General features: G+C 34.1%; 1 protein-coding gene across 1 annotated transcript; it reads left to right on the forward strand.

Moving 5' to 3' along the window:
• The first annotated feature begins 5,371 nt into the window (after positions 1-5,371).
• LOC120188815 (probable E3 ubiquitin-protein ligase XERICO) lies at positions 5,372-5,960 on the forward strand. The gene has a single exon (XM_039192208.1). The coding sequence runs from the start codon at positions 5,452-5,454 to the stop codon at positions 5,836-5,838; it is 387 nt and encodes a 128-aa protein (XP_039048139.1). The 5' UTR covers positions 5,372-5,451; the 3' UTR covers positions 5,839-5,960.
• The last annotated feature ends 10,046 nt before the right edge of the window (positions 5,961-16,006 follow it).

The raw sequence follows: 16,006 nt of genomic DNA on the forward strand, positions 1-16,006 counted from the left end.
CCAAAAAATAATGATTTTTGGAACTTGTATAAGCCTGCCCATAATTTATTCCCATGTTTCCTTGAAAACTCTGTAGCTTTTGGTCCGTGTCAATAAAATCTGAACTAGTATCAATGCGAATCTCGCATTTTCCTTCTAGGCCTTCTCCGAATGGTCGAAATGGTGTTATTTCTGTGGTGTAGTGAACATTTCATCTCAATAAGGAGACTGACTAGGCTTTTAATATGAAGTGAAATTCAACTTTACAAGTTGATTGCAGTTGGTTAAGGTCAAGGCACGTTATAATGGATCCGCTCACGGATTTTTTACTATGGTTTTTGTGCTCTATGTTACTGGCTTCCCTATATAACAATGTTGGATGCTTGCTGTGGATTTTTCTTTTGGCTGTTTTTGGAACTGTTCATAAATCCGTGAACTATGGTTGTGGTGTTATATTACTGCTATAGACTATGTTACTCCGACTCGTCACTCCTGTCAGATACAGTGTATCCGATGCACGAACGTTCAAGGGTTATGTTACGACATAGGTGTTTCAAGTAAAACGAGGGCAAGCAACAATGGCTTGCTAACGGAGAAGAAATTGCATCCACAGTGAAAAATTGTAGCTCGGAATCTTACCGTTGGCCGACCCAGTATATAGCACAAGGGCAAGCAACAATGGCTTGCTGCTTGCTAACGGAGACAAAGGAAATAAACATAGAATTCTGTTTCGAATAACTCATCAGTTAATTCTATTGCTAAGCCTTACAATCAGCTTGTTGTATTTTTTATTATTTTAGATGATATAGTATATAAATAAAATACATAAACTTCTCAAAATGTTAAAGACGAACATGGGAGGCGAATTAAGCAAGCGTGGTAAATAAGTAACAATAATATGCATTTTGGAATAGAGGGAATCTCACCATTTTCAAAGTAAATAAATATACATCTTGTAGATGTAATTGATCGAATACAAGATCTCTAGAAAGAACAATATTCCCTTTAACTATTGAGGTCGTTCGAATCCAAGATGTAATTGATCGAATACAAGATCTCTAGAAAGAACAATATTCCCTTTAACTATTGAGGTCGTTTGATGGATTCGTTATTAGATATAATATTAATGAAAAAAATAAGTGGAAAGGTTTATAACTCTTTACAGTTACCTATATATTAGATTGAGTTAAATGAAAATTTATCTGAAGAGAAAACAACTCAGTTCAAATTATGTATTATTGTATATTTAAGTTTAATAATTTAATACACTTGAAATTATAGAGTGATCTAGTGATAAAAAAAAATATTGTTTTCCTTGAGGAATTGAGTTCAAGCAACTATGCTTACAATATGTGTACTCATTGTTAATAGACTAAAAAAATTTCTAAGCAGATACTACTATTGTAATAATTCCAAACTATTTTTTGTTTAAAATAAAACAATCTAATAACTCAATTTCCTGGTTATAAAAGCCTTGCTCGTAGTTTTTAGCCAATGCATAAAAAACAAAGATGTTATAACTTTAGTCAAAGCGTTTATAGTCCAACTGTTAGGATAATTGCCTTCCATGCAATAGATTTGGGTTTGACTCTCGGCAAACGTAATGTCTGTTTTGATTTTTGCATTCTTCACTCGAGCAAAATCATAGTAGCAGTTTTTAACCCATAAATCCATGTACTGGCTTAATGATAAAAATCCACAGTACAATGACATACAACATTTGACTATTGACATTTCAGAAACTCAGTTGAACAATATTCAAATCTTCTTATATAAAATTCCCATACCAAATCATTCCATTTTCATATCTTTTGACTAAGAACCATACTCGATCATGGCTACTTTACAAGGTCCATTGTCCAAGTTGTTTGATATTATATAGTATGTAAATACAACCCAAGCAGTACCAAGTGCTTGCTTTGTGCTGTAAACAATTATTACACATCAATAACAACCATTTCATGCTATATACCTCAAAATGTACCCACCATGAAACACATTAATTACCAAAATTTATAAACAGACTAAGTGGGTATATATTATGTTCTCTCTGGAGATGAAGCTGGTGAAATCTAGAAGTAAGTTGGCCTCGGGGTCGATGGGCAACCTACGGATCGAATTAGATCCTCCAAGGCTAGCACATGAAACTTCGGGGGTGAATTCAGTGCGATGTTGTCGACTCGGTGCTCATATAAAAACTCAAATTATTCTACAAAGTATTTCCTCCATTTTTTTAAAGAAACCATATAAAAAAAACGATCCAAAAAATACAAATGCGGAAACCTATAAATATCAAAATTTAGCTCCCTGTAGAAGATGTCCGGAAACTCCTCTCTCAAGGCCCGAATAGCGAAGCTCGTTTTCACGGAATAATTATGCTTCTCCTCTTCCTCTTTGTCGTGCTTCGAACCTCGCTTCACCGGAGCTAAAAACTGTCCGTACAAACTCAAACTTTGGCTCAAATCTGAAACCGTGCTCTGAGAAATGACATGTGACTTGCCACATCATCTGTCATTAGTTTTGCTACTGATAGTGACCGAAATGAAAGCGAGTTAAAAGTTTAATAATTTTAATGTATGTTTTAAAAGTTTAGTGATTAAAATGCAAGTATCCTAAAAGTTTAGGGACTACCTTCATAGTTTACACTTAACGTGCTTAAGACGATGTTGACAGGTTGAAGTTCAATTTGTTAATGGTCAATTTGAGTATTAATTCAATTGATTCAAACCATAAAATATATTAACATCTCTTTGTTACAGATTGAATTAATATTTAAATTGATCAAATTATCACATAAATTGATTTAATTCTAACAAAAACCGATAATTAAGTGTGTGGCTTAAAAATTAAAACAAATGGACCGTATAATCGACATCAAATTAAATTCAATGAACCTAATGATATTAAACATTAAGTTCAGTTTATTACATATCATTTTCAATAATAATTCAATTATTTTGTACAATAAAATATATTAAAAGTGATTAATTCGTGGCGGATTAAATTAAAATTCGGATTTAATTATTTAGGATAAAATGTTTAAAGTAAATAATTATTTTAATTTTGAATAATTTATTTAAATTATTTTTTGTCCACTTGAATTCAATTTGAGTAGAATATATTTTTATTCATCACTTGATCTAATTTAGGTTTAGAAAGTTTCATCATATTCGAAATTTGACCCGATTTTAAGTAAAAACTCCACCCGACCCAATAAATATATATATATATATATATATATATATATATATATATATATATATTACTTTCATTAGGTAAAATAGAGACCTAGTTGAAAATATATAGAGATGGGTATTATAACAATTATCCCTAAATATATAAATATCAATTATAATATTATTTACGAGTCGAGTTGAGTATTTTTCACCCTAAGTTCGATCTAACCGAATTGATTTTTCTTAAAAATGAAACAACTTTGTAAGATCGAATCGAATCAAAACTTATAGAGTTAATATCAAATTATAATTTTGATTGACCATAGACTTGATTAATTCTAACAAAGTGATAAAAGAAGTGCGTGCATGGATTAAGAACTAAAACAAATGAAGTTTAAAATCAACATCAAATTAAATTCAAAGAACCTAAAAGATATCAATTATTAAATTGAATTCATTACATGTCAATTTAAATATTAATTAAGTTGTTTTGTCAATAAAATATATTTAAAGTGATTAGTTCATTGCAGATTGAATTAAACTTAACAAATAAATACTACCGATCAGTTGGTCTAATAGGTTAAGACATTAGATCCCTTAAGTAAGGCCAGATGTTTGAATTCTGACGTTTGCGAATGGAGTAAACTGAATTGGGAGAGTCGCCCTTACCTCTGCAGTACCCGATCTAAATTAGTCGATCAATAAATCGGATATCAATAATTATATCAAAATATTTCAAATTTCACGCTAAAATCAAATTGGTATATGGCGGATTTGCTTTTTTACGGTTAGACAACTACCTAATTTCTTTTAAAGATGCGTGCCTAATTTCAGACCTACCCTTGTGGTTCATCTCACTTTTCAGAAATTATTTATCTATTTATTTTTAATTTAATAACATCAGATAATATTTGAATAATTACAAAGAAAAAAATGTAAAATTAATTTAAAATATAATAATTAAAGTAAAGTAATCACGTTAATATATCTTTTTTCTTAAAATCGCCCAATAATATAAACTAATCACTAAATAATGAAATAAAAATATAAAGGAAACGGTAAAAAATTTAATTCAAAGCAATCACATTTAACTGGTTCATCAAGTTGTTCATCTTTGTTCCCTCATATTTTCTTAGGTCATGTGTTCTAGACTAACTCGGAGCACTCTCCTTCCTTCCCATGGAGTTCCCCCCCTTCCCCTCCCCTCTAAATAGAATTAGGATTAGATTTAAAATTTGTTAAAAAAATAAAATAATAATAATAGATAATTCATTAATTCATACAAATAATAGATACAAACAAAAACCATTTTCGAGAGTGGAGGATAAACGCAATCGACACTGACATAAAAATATATATAACAATGATGATATGTTGACAAACTAACTTTACCGCAATTCAAATATGATACATACAGGGTGATTGCGAGCAACTATAAATATAAGATAATCAATATAAAGGTCCAAAATAATGTGTATATAATAATTTAAATAAGATAATCATAAGTAAAAATGAAGCACGTTATAAGAGTAGACAAAGAATGTGTTATAAAAATAAACAAAAACTATTAATTATTTTCGTACGGAAAGGAGAAGATTGATTGAAGAAATAAAAAATTTAAACTAATGGTTTAGAGTATTGATCAAAGTCATTTTTTACTGTTGAGTTAAAATCTCATGAGTTTTATAAAGATTTTAAAAAAAGTTAAATTAATAATGGTAAAAATCGATATTTTAAGTTATCTAAGAAGGCATTGAAAAATAATGGAAAGTTAATAGGCCACATCACCTTATTATTTTCTATTTAACGTCTTTTTTTAATATTTTATGATGATTATATGTAATATTTGTTTAAAATCTTTCTTAGTCATTGACAACTCACGCACACCCTATAGAGGCAACTGCTAGAACCTGAGATTTCTAGAAAGAATAATATTTCCTTTTAGTATTGAGGTTGCTTGATGGAATATTGATTTAACATGTCAATAATCATAAACAAAGCAATTAAAAAAATTAAATGGTCAAATTAATGTTTTTAAAGTTTAATGACCAAAACAAGAACATAATCAAAGTTGAGTGATGAAAAGCATAATTTAGCCTAAAATATGTCCATTTTAAGAAGTTTGGGAATCGCAGACTTCCGTTGTGAGTTGCTCCCAACTTCATCATCCGTAGCCACAACCTTACCTGACCCACCAATTAAACCCATGCATAAATATCACACAATCCTTCGCATTTCCCACGCCGTTTTCCTACACAACCAAAAGCAAAAACTTCTTTCGTTTCTCTTCTTCTTCATGGGGATTCCCACTGCTTACTCAAAATTTGTCTTACCAGAACCCATCCTTCACGCGCTTTCGATACTCGATCTCATTCTCATCCGCCTCGGACTCTCCGATTCCCTCCTCCAACCGGACATGATTTGGCCTGATAACCGGATCCAAACAACATCCGAACCCGCTCCATTGATCCGGATGAAGAGCCTTCCCGTTAAGAAGTTCGAGGAGCTTGTTGTCGGAGGGGACCCGCCAGAGAATTGTGCTGTTTGCTTGATCGAGTTCGGAGGAAGGGAAGAGGTCGGGTGGTTGAAGAACTGTAAACACGTTTTCCATAGGGCATGTTTGGAGCGTTGGATGGACCATTATCACAATACGTGCCCGCTTTGTAGGGCACCATTGTTTTAACAAGTTTATGATATTATATCATAATACTAAATTACGATTGCATCATAATATAACGATCGTATCATAATGTTTATTATCGTGATACTGCAATCGCAACTATAATTTAGTAGTATGGTTTATAAATAGGTTTCTAAGTTGCATAAGAATTGTTTCTTTATGGAGTAACGTGATTCATAACAAATGAATTTGAATGTATTAAAAATAGGATAAAATATACAAATGGTACATCAATTATATGATACAACTTTATTGAGTCTCTTGATTATTAAAAATTACAGAATGATCCTTCAACTATAGTGAGTTGTTTTGTTGAGTTTCTTGACTATTAAAAGTTACAAAATGGTCACCTGACTATACATTATGTTTCAAACTCGTCTTTTTCCGTTAAAAAATTGATGACAGTCTGAACTGGACGTTAACCTGCTAACTGAGATATGATAAAATTTGATTTCATAATCTCAAACGACTATCATAAATCCGTCAGTATGTTAACATCCAACTCAGATGACTGTTAAATTTTTAAATAAAAAGGATGAGTTTGAAACATAATGAATAGTCGGGTGACCAACAAAGCAATTCCCTATAGTCGAAGATCATTTTGTAACTTTTAATAGTCGAGAGGCTCAATAAAGTAATATTTTATAGTCGAGGGACCATTTATGTACTTTACCCTTAAAAATAATGGTGAAGGTGAAGTTAAAGGCAAAGGCAAAGGCAATTTGAGCTTCTTACTAAAGTCGGAGAGGTGGAGTAGCTGAATCCCGAAAATTGTAACACCCCAATTTAGGGGCTAAAATTAAGAAATTATAAAGTGGCGGATTTAATTGATATTTTGAAAGAAACATTGGGGATTAAATTGTAAAGTTTTAAAGTTGGCAGACCATTTTATAAAATGCAGGAAATTCAGTGGCTAAACCCATGATTTAACCATTTCTTATATATGATGAATTATAAGCTCCTCCCCGTGCGCATGTTTCATATTTTCCAGATTTCCCTTCTCCAACAACCCAACTTCCAACTCCGATCTACTCGCCGTCCGACCTCCAAATGACGAGCCGAAACCACCATCGTGTTCGTTGTCAATCGAGGAACAAAACCCCTCAAACCTTTCGTCGTGAATCATCGCCGTTCGTCGTGAATTTTAGTCGGAAGTATCGTCGGTAATAACTCGGTTTTAATTGGTTTCTCATCGATTCACGACGATCGGGTCATCTGTTTACGACACCTCCCGCACCATCGTGTTCGTTGCATCGTTCCGAGTTTACCGGTGTCATCCTTGGTCTCTGTCGACGGCGGCGCGTGAGGAGGTGAAGCGGTCAAAGTTTCCGATTTGTTGAAATCGAGCTCTCCGCCGTTCAAAATTGTGAACCGAGCTTTGTAAGTATCTCGAAATCGCTCAAAATAATTTTTAGAAAATTTTCCAGGATTTTAGCACTGTTCACGCACCCCAACGTGCCGCCACTACGCGTGGGGAAGAAAAAAAATGACCGGTTTGACCGGTTTTGGTGCATAGTTGACCGGTTTGACCAATCACAACCCGACCCGACCCGTTGACCCGACCCAACCCGTTTACCTGACCCGTTGGCCCGACCTGACCCGTTGACCCGTTGACCGTCGTTGACCACTGTTGACCAAAACTTTGACTGGCTTTGACCGGGCATTAAACGACCTTTGACTTCGACCGAGTATACCTACCCTGACATTTTTCGACGTTCCAAATCCGATTCAGCTGTCCGTTTTTCAAAATTCGAACCCGAAGGCCTCGAAATTACCGGTCAAACCCGTTGACTTTGATTTTGACCAAAAATTCCAAATTTTTGAAAAGTCACATTTAATGCTTTCGACGTCCTGAATCCGAATCCGAAGTCCGTTTCGCCAAATTCGAACCCGGTAAGCCATCTTTCACTGATTTATCACCTAATTTGATCCGTTTATCGTAATTAAGCTCCATTTCTGATATAATTTATGTTGATATGTATATGAGGAATTATTTGAAGTTGAATTGAAGATCAAAGGCATTCGAATGGAATTTTTATGGTCGATCGGTATTGCACGGAAATCGAGGTAATACTTTACTACCTCTTTATGCTTTATGGAACATGTTGATATTGGTAAATGCATGAATAAGATAATGTTGGTCACTTTTGGGGAGTTGAATACGGATCGAATGACTAAGATAAGAGATTGATAATTGTTAGAATTACATTACAAGTTTGTGATTGGTGATAAAGAAATCAGCTCTGGATTTGTAACTTATATTTTATATCATCAAGGGTTAAATGTTAAAGATACTTGGATGAAAAATTATGAGAATACTCCGATATGGTAAAATTACAAAATTACCCTTATGTTAGAAAATGATAAGAATTGCCCTGGAAGTTGGTTAATAACTCTGAAAAGACATATTGATCCGATATAACTACTGATGTGCATAAGAAATATTAGTTTTATTTGGAAATTATGGATAACCGGTTTTAATCCTATGAGAGTTTGTGAATGAATCATTTCAAAATCAAAGAATGTTCGGGAAAGCAATTGATCATAGGATCTCTAAATTATAATTATTTTAGTTAAGTGCTAATATTGAAATTATCTGGTTAAGAAATTACGAAAATGCCCTTGAGAGATAAAATAGTCTGAATTGACCCTGAATGAGAGAGTACTTTGAGGATTTATACTTTATTTGATTAAGTACGAATTTAATTGTTAAGATCCTGTCTTTGTACAGAAAAATTTATAATATTCCGTTTGTAAAATCTGAGAAGACACTTGACCCGAAAATATTCGAATAAGGAGTAAATACTTGAAGAGTAATTTATCGGAGGTATTCTGCTGACAGAATTGTTCGAAAGGACTGAAGTAAATGATAAGATTGAATTAAATAATAAGATCGGATGGAAGGAAATGATTGAAATAATCTAGAATTAAAAATGACCAAATTACCCCTAGAATGGAAATGACTCAAGAATGTCACCAAGCTCAGGAATGAATGGATATACTCAAGCTTTGAAATGAATAGAAAAAAATGTTAAGCACCAAAATGACCAAAATGCCCTTATGACCTAGAATAAGTAAATGTCTTGGATTAATTAAGAAATCCAAATAAACATAGATGTTGTGCTTCCAGTAAAAGTTGTGGAACGCAACTTAAGTGATTAACCAACATTAGTACTATATCATTACCTGAATGATATAAGTATCACTTGAATGTTTGTTCATCTTCTCAAATTTGGATCGATGATAATTCTGGAAGTACTTGGCGCAGCTCAACTCTAGAGCGCATACAGTACTAATAAGTGGGTAGTCGTTAGTCAAATCAACCACGGATACCAGAATGACTTTATTATATGAATAAATTGAAATGAAATGAAGTACAACGTGTATTTGAAATTCAGAAACGTCTGAATTATTCTGGAAAACTTTAAAGTAATCGGGATAGACTTGCTTACCAAACGAACTAAGTAACATCAATGACTAAGGATTAAATAGGTGATTTGATGAGTTTGGAAACACTGTTGAACTTACATGATGAATTGTCATTATGGGTTATGAGCCATGGATCAAGTACGTCAGTATTTCCTGATATTGTTGAAACGTGGAAATGAAATAAAGACCGTTGGAAGATTTATTCAGTGATGATTATGGGGATGATCTATGGATCTACACTATGGTATTAAAGAGTGAATACACTGGAAGGATAATGAATTGACTTGTTGACATGCATCAGTTTGAGAGTTGTGTAACTCGAGTTGTTTGATAATATGATCGATAGTCGTAGATTGTAAATGACTTGAATCTTCGATTCTATATTTCATCTAAAATCACTTCGGTCATGTTTGAAAAAAAAAACAAGTAACGCAGATGAAAAAGATTCTAAATATCTCATTTGGTTCAATTGGGCTGAAATCCTATGAATTTAAAGTATATTCCTGAATACCCCTGATTGTTTGGGTAATGGAATCACTCGCAGTAAATCTAAATTTAGAATTATTATGTATAAAGGTTCCTGAACATTTTCCTAAATCACACGAAAATATAGTGGGATTCTAATGTATCAACATTAAATGTCTGGCTAGATCGGTTAGTAATCGATTCTCCTCAATAGGACCTTGTTCCAGGAATTCGATCAAATTTCATAAGTTTCATGTTATCCAAAATGATAACTACAATGGCCTCTGGAAATACTTGGATTCTCTAGTGTGTTCCCTACTTATTACTGAACTGTTTTATTGGTTTTAATATGTGGTACACCGAATTCATTGGTTATTGTTTTATGGATGCACCAATTTATGGAATATGACTGCTATCTAATTTTTGTTTTGAAATGGTATATGATTACCATGTTTTTGGATTTATGGAATTTATGCCACGGTGCAATTGAATTTTGGAATTGAATTACGATGGAATAGCTCTGATCAAGCTAAATGGGCCTAATGTGACTCTTGAGGGCCCCAAGATGTTTCATTAGGTCGGTTTTCCTTTGCTGTGTGCTTAGGGTAAGCTATATGGACTTATTGACTTGGGCTTAAGGATACAAGCTTCATAGCCTATCCTTAAGCCGGCTTTCTTTTTGCTATGTGCATAAAGTAAGCTATATGGAAAATAATTTTGGGAACTACTGATGGTGTACCAGAAAAGGGTTTAAACTATGATTTTCAAAAGTTAAACTCTTTTACGAAATTGTGAGATTTACTGGACTATGATTTGTACCTATTATGATTTTATTATACTGTTGGAACACACTAGACATCTTGTTCGATCTCCTGAAAATGTCATACTTTGAAAGGTTTCTTATGAACTGAGATTCATAGCTTCTACTCGATGAACTTCTAAGGGAAGCCCAAATTATTCTGCAAGCTGGTATACGTATGATTCAATAAGGAAATTATATGGCTTTCCATTTATCTATATGTCATGTAGCATCATCTGGTAGTTCTGTATTACTGAGCTTTCCAAAGCTCACTCTATTACTCACCTTTTCAGGTTAAAACAATTGTACCAGTGCATCTATCGACTTCAGTAAGGGAGTTCTTCCGGCGTGGTTGCAGAGTATGATACTTGTGATTAGGGGGAATGTAATTGTATTTTGATTTATATACGAGTTTGGAAATCTGTTTTATTTTTAAATAGTGATAAATGATTTTATAAGTTTACATGTTCTGATAAAAAGTTTTAAAATTTCCGCTATTTTTACGGTGGGTCGCTCCGGTGGCCCTAATGTGACTTCCCGAATCGGATCAGGCTACCCGCATCGGTCTGTGCGGGTTACATTTAGTGGTACCAGAGTTATGGTTTAAGTCAAAAATTTTCAAGATAGACCGGCCGGTCGAATGTCAAAATATGTCTGATCAGTACATGCCCCTAGACTGCAATCATACCTCTCTGAGCCGGAACTCCAGGGCTGAGTCCCTATCTGTAACGAATAAACCAAAGTTTCTATCCGTTAAGGCTATACTTGTACAAAAAGGAATACCAGTAACATCTGTCTTAACGTAGTAAAGTACCTTAGCCATGTGAGAGTTATTCATCTGAGAAATTCTGACTCGACTCCAGAAATAAAATTGAGATGTGTTGCTGCTCTACGAGCCTATTCACGTAACCAAGGCTGAATTGATTTCACAAGGATAAAGTTGTTTTGATTACTTACTTGGACTGAGGGAGAATTCCGAAGAGATTGATTACTCGAGAAAATTTTCGTTCAGATTCTTTTATTGAAATGAGGAAGAGTTCTGATAAGAATGTATACTCAACTGGTTAAGGATTAGTGGAGAATCCGTATTTCTATAAAAAGCTACTCGAAGATATGGAAGAGTTGATGAAAGTTTCATTTCTACAATTATGTGACATGAATGAATTTCGAGGATGAAATTCTTTTAAGGAGTGGAGAATTGTAACACCCCAATTTAGGGCTAAAATTAAAAAATTATAAAGTGGCGGATTTAATTGATATTTTGAAAGAAACATTGGGGATTAAATTGTAAAGTTTTAAAGTTGGCATACCGTTTTATAAAGTGCAGGAAATTCAGTGGCTAAACCCATGATTTAACCATTTCTTATATATGATGAATTATAAGCTCCTCCCCGTGCGCATGTTTCATATTTTCCAGATTTCCCTTCTCCAACAACCCAACTTCCAACTCCGATCTACTCGCTGTCTGACCTCCAAACGACGAGCCGAAACCACCATCGTGTTCATTGTCAATCGAGGAACAAAACCCCTCAAACCTTTCGTCGTGAATCATCGCCGTTCGTCGTGAATTTAAGTCGGAAGTATCGTCGGTAATAACTCGGTTTTAGTTGGTTTTTCATCGATTCACGACGATCGGGTCATCTGTTTACGACACCTCCTGCACCATCGTGTTCGTTGCATCGTTCCGAGTTTGCCGGTATCATCCTTGGTCTCTGTCGACGGCGGCGCCTGAGGAGGTGAAGTGGTCAAAGTTTTCGATTTGTTGAAATCGAGCTCTCCGCCGTTCAAAATTGTGAATCGAGCTTTGTAAGTATCTCGAAATCGCTCAAAATAATTTTTAGAAATTTTTCCGGGATTTTAGCACTGTTCACGCGCCGCCACTGCGCGTGGGGAAGAAAAAAATGACCGATTTGACCGGTTTTGGTGCATAGTTGACCGGTTTGACCGGTCACAACCCGACCCGACCCGACCCGTTTACCTGACCCGTTGGCTCGACCCGACCCGTTGACTCGACCCGTTGACCATTGACCCGTTGACCGTCGTTGACCACTGTTGACCAAAACTTTGACTGGCTTTGACCGGGCATTAAACGACATTTGACTTCGACCGAATATACCTATCTTGACATTTTTCGACGTTTCAAATCCGATTCCGCTGTCCGTTTTTCAATATTCGAACTCGAAGGCCTCGAAATTGCCGGTCAAACCCGTTAACTTTGATTTTGACCGAAAATTCCAAATTTCCGAAAGTCACATTTTATGCTTTCGACGTCCTGAATCCGAATCCGAAGTCCGTTTCGCCAAATTCGAACCCGGTAAGCCGTCTTTCACTGATTTATCACATGATTTGATCCGTTTATCGCAATTAAGCTCTGTTTCTAATATAATTTATGTTGATATGTATATGAGGAATTATTTGAAGTTGAATTAAAGATCAAAGGCATTCGAATGGAATTTTATGGTCGATCGGTATTGCACGAAAATCGAGGTAATACTTTACTATCTCTTTATGCTTTATGGAACATGTTGATATTGGTAAATGCATGAATAAGATAATGTTGGTCACTTTTGTGGAGTTGAATACGGATCGAATGTCTAAGATAAGAGATTGATAATTGTTAGAATTACATTACAAGTTTGTGATTGGTGATAAAGAAATCAACTCTGGATTTGTAACTTATATTTTATATCATCAAGGGTTAAATGTTAAAGATACTTGGATGAAAAATTATGAGAATACTCCGATATGGTAAAATTACGAAATTACCCTTATGTTGGAAAATGATAAGAATTGCCCTAGAAGTTGGTTAATAACTCTGAAAAGACATATTGATCCGATATAACTACTGATGTGCATAAGAAATATTAGTTTTATTTGGAAATTATGGATAACCGGTTTTAATCCTATGAGAGTTTGTGAATGAATCATTTCAAAATCAAAGAATGTTCGGGAAAGCAATTGATCATAGGATCTCTAAATTATAATTATTTTCGTTAAGTGCTAATATTGAAATTATCTGGTTAAGAAATTACGAAAATGCCCTTGAGAGATAAAATAGTCTGAATTGACCCTGAATGAGAGAGTACTTTGAGGATTTGTACTTAATCCGATTAAGTACGAATTTAATTGTTAAGATCTTGTCTTTGTACAGAAAAATTTATAATATTCCGTTTGTAAAATCTGAGAAGACACTTGACCCGAAAATATTCGAATAAGGAGTAAATACTTGAAGAGTAATTTATCGGAGGTATTCTACTGACAAAATTGTTCGAAAGGACTGAAGTAAATGATAAGATTGAATTAAATAATAAGACCGGATGGAAGGAAATGATTGAAATATTCTAGAATTATAAAATGACCAAATTACCCCTGGAATGAAAATGACTCAAGAATGTCACCAAGCTCAGGAATGAATGGATATACTCAAGCTTTGAAATGAATAGAAAAAAATGTTAAGCACCAAAATGACCAAAATGCCCTTATGACCTAGAATAAGTAAATGTCTTGGATTAATTAAGAAATCCAAATAAACATGGATGTTGTGCTACCAGTAAAAGTTGTGGAACGCAACTTAAGTGATTGACCAACGTTAGTACTATATCATTACCTGAATGATATAAGTATCATTTGAATGTTTGTTCATCTTCTCAAATTTGGATCGATGATAATTCTGGAAGTACTTGGCGCAGCTCAACTCTAGAGCGCATACAGTACTAATAAGTGGGTAGTCGTTAGTCAAATCAACCACGGATACCAGAATGACTTTATTATATGAATAAATTGAAATGAAATGAAGTACAACGTGTATTTGAAATTCAGAAACGTCTGAATTATTCTGGAAAACTTTAAAGTAATCGGGATAGACTTGCTTACCAAGCGAACTAAGTAACATCAATGACTAAGGATTAAATAGGTGATTTGATGAGTTTGGAAACACTGTTGAACTTACATGATGAATTGTCATTATGGGTTATGAGCCATGGATCAAGTACGTCAGTATTTCCTGATATTGTTGAAATGTGGAAATGAAATAAAGGCCGTTGGAAGATTTATTCAGTGATGATTATGGGGATGATCTATGGATCTACACTATGGTATTAAAGAGTGAATACACTGGAAGGATAATGAATTGACTTGTTGACATGCATCAGTTTGAGAGTTGTGTAACTCGAGTTGTTTGATAATATGATCGATAGTCGTAGATTGTAAATGACTTGAATCTTCGATTCTATATTTCATCTAAAATCACTTCGGTCATGTTTGAAAAAAAAACAAGTAACGCAGATGAAAAAGATTCTGAATATCTCATTTGGTTCAATTGGGCTGAAATCCCATGAATTTAAAGTATATTCCTGAATACCCCTGATTGTTTGGGTAATGGAATCACTCGCAGTAAATCTGAATTTAGAATTATTATGTATAAAGGTTCCTGAACGTTTTCCTAAAGCACACGAAAATATAGTGGGATTCTAATGTATCAACATTAAATGTCTGGCTAGATCGGTTAGTAATCGATTCTCCTCAATAGGACCTTGTTCCAGGAATTCGATCAAATTTCATAAGTTTCATGTTATCCAAAATGATAACTACAATGGCCTCTGGAAATACTTGGATTCTCTAGTGTGTTCCCTACTTATTACTGAACTGTTTTATTGGTTTTAATATGTGGTACACCGAATTCATTGGTTATTGTTTTATGGATGCACCAATTTAATGTGACAATTTATGGAATATGGCTGCTATCTAATTTTTGTTTTGAAATGGTATATGATTACCATGTTTTTGGATTTATGGAATTTATGTCACGGTGCAATTGAATTTTGGAATTGAATTACGATGGAATAGCTCTGATCAAGCTAAATGGGCCTAATGTGACTCTTGAGGGCCCCAAGATGTTTCATTAGGTCGGCTTTCCTTTGTTGTGTGCTTAGGGTAAGCTATATGGACTTATTGACTTGGGCTTAAGGATACAAGCTTCATAGCCTATCCTTAAGTCGGCTTTCTTTTTCCTATGTGCATAAAGTAAGCTATATGGAAAATAATTTTGGGAACTACTGATGGTGTACCAGAAAAGGGTTTAAACTATGATTTTCAAAAGTTAAACTCTTTTACGAAATTGTGTGATTTACTGGACTATGATTTGTACCTATTATGATTTTATTATACTGTTGGAACACACTAGACATCCTATTCGATCTCCTGAAAATGTCATACTTTGAAAGGTTTCTTATGAACTGAGATTCATGGCTTCTACTCGATGAACTTCTAAGGGAACCCCAAATTATTCTGCAAGCTGGTATACGTATGATTCAATAAGGAAATTATATGGCTTTCCATTTATCTATATGTCATGTAGCATCATCTGGTAGTTCTGTATTACTGAGCTTTCCAAAGCTCACTCTATTACTCACCTTTTTAGGTTAAAACAATTGTACCAGTGCATCTATCGACTTCAGTAAGGGAGTTCTTCCGGCGTGG

This window comes from Hibiscus syriacus, unplaced genomic scaffold (assembly GCF_006381635.1).
Source record: "Hibiscus syriacus cultivar Baekdansim isolate YM2019G1 unplaced genomic scaffold, ASM638163v2 tig00116951_pilon, whole genome shotgun sequence".
NCBI classification, from domain to species: Eukaryota; Viridiplantae; Streptophyta; class Magnoliopsida; order Malvales; family Malvaceae; genus Hibiscus; species Hibiscus syriacus.

Coding starts and splice junctions, on each gene's coding strand:
- LOC120188815 (XM_039192208.1), top strand. CDS start 5,452: ATGGGGATTCCCACTGCTTACTCAAAATTTGTCTTACCAGAACCCATC.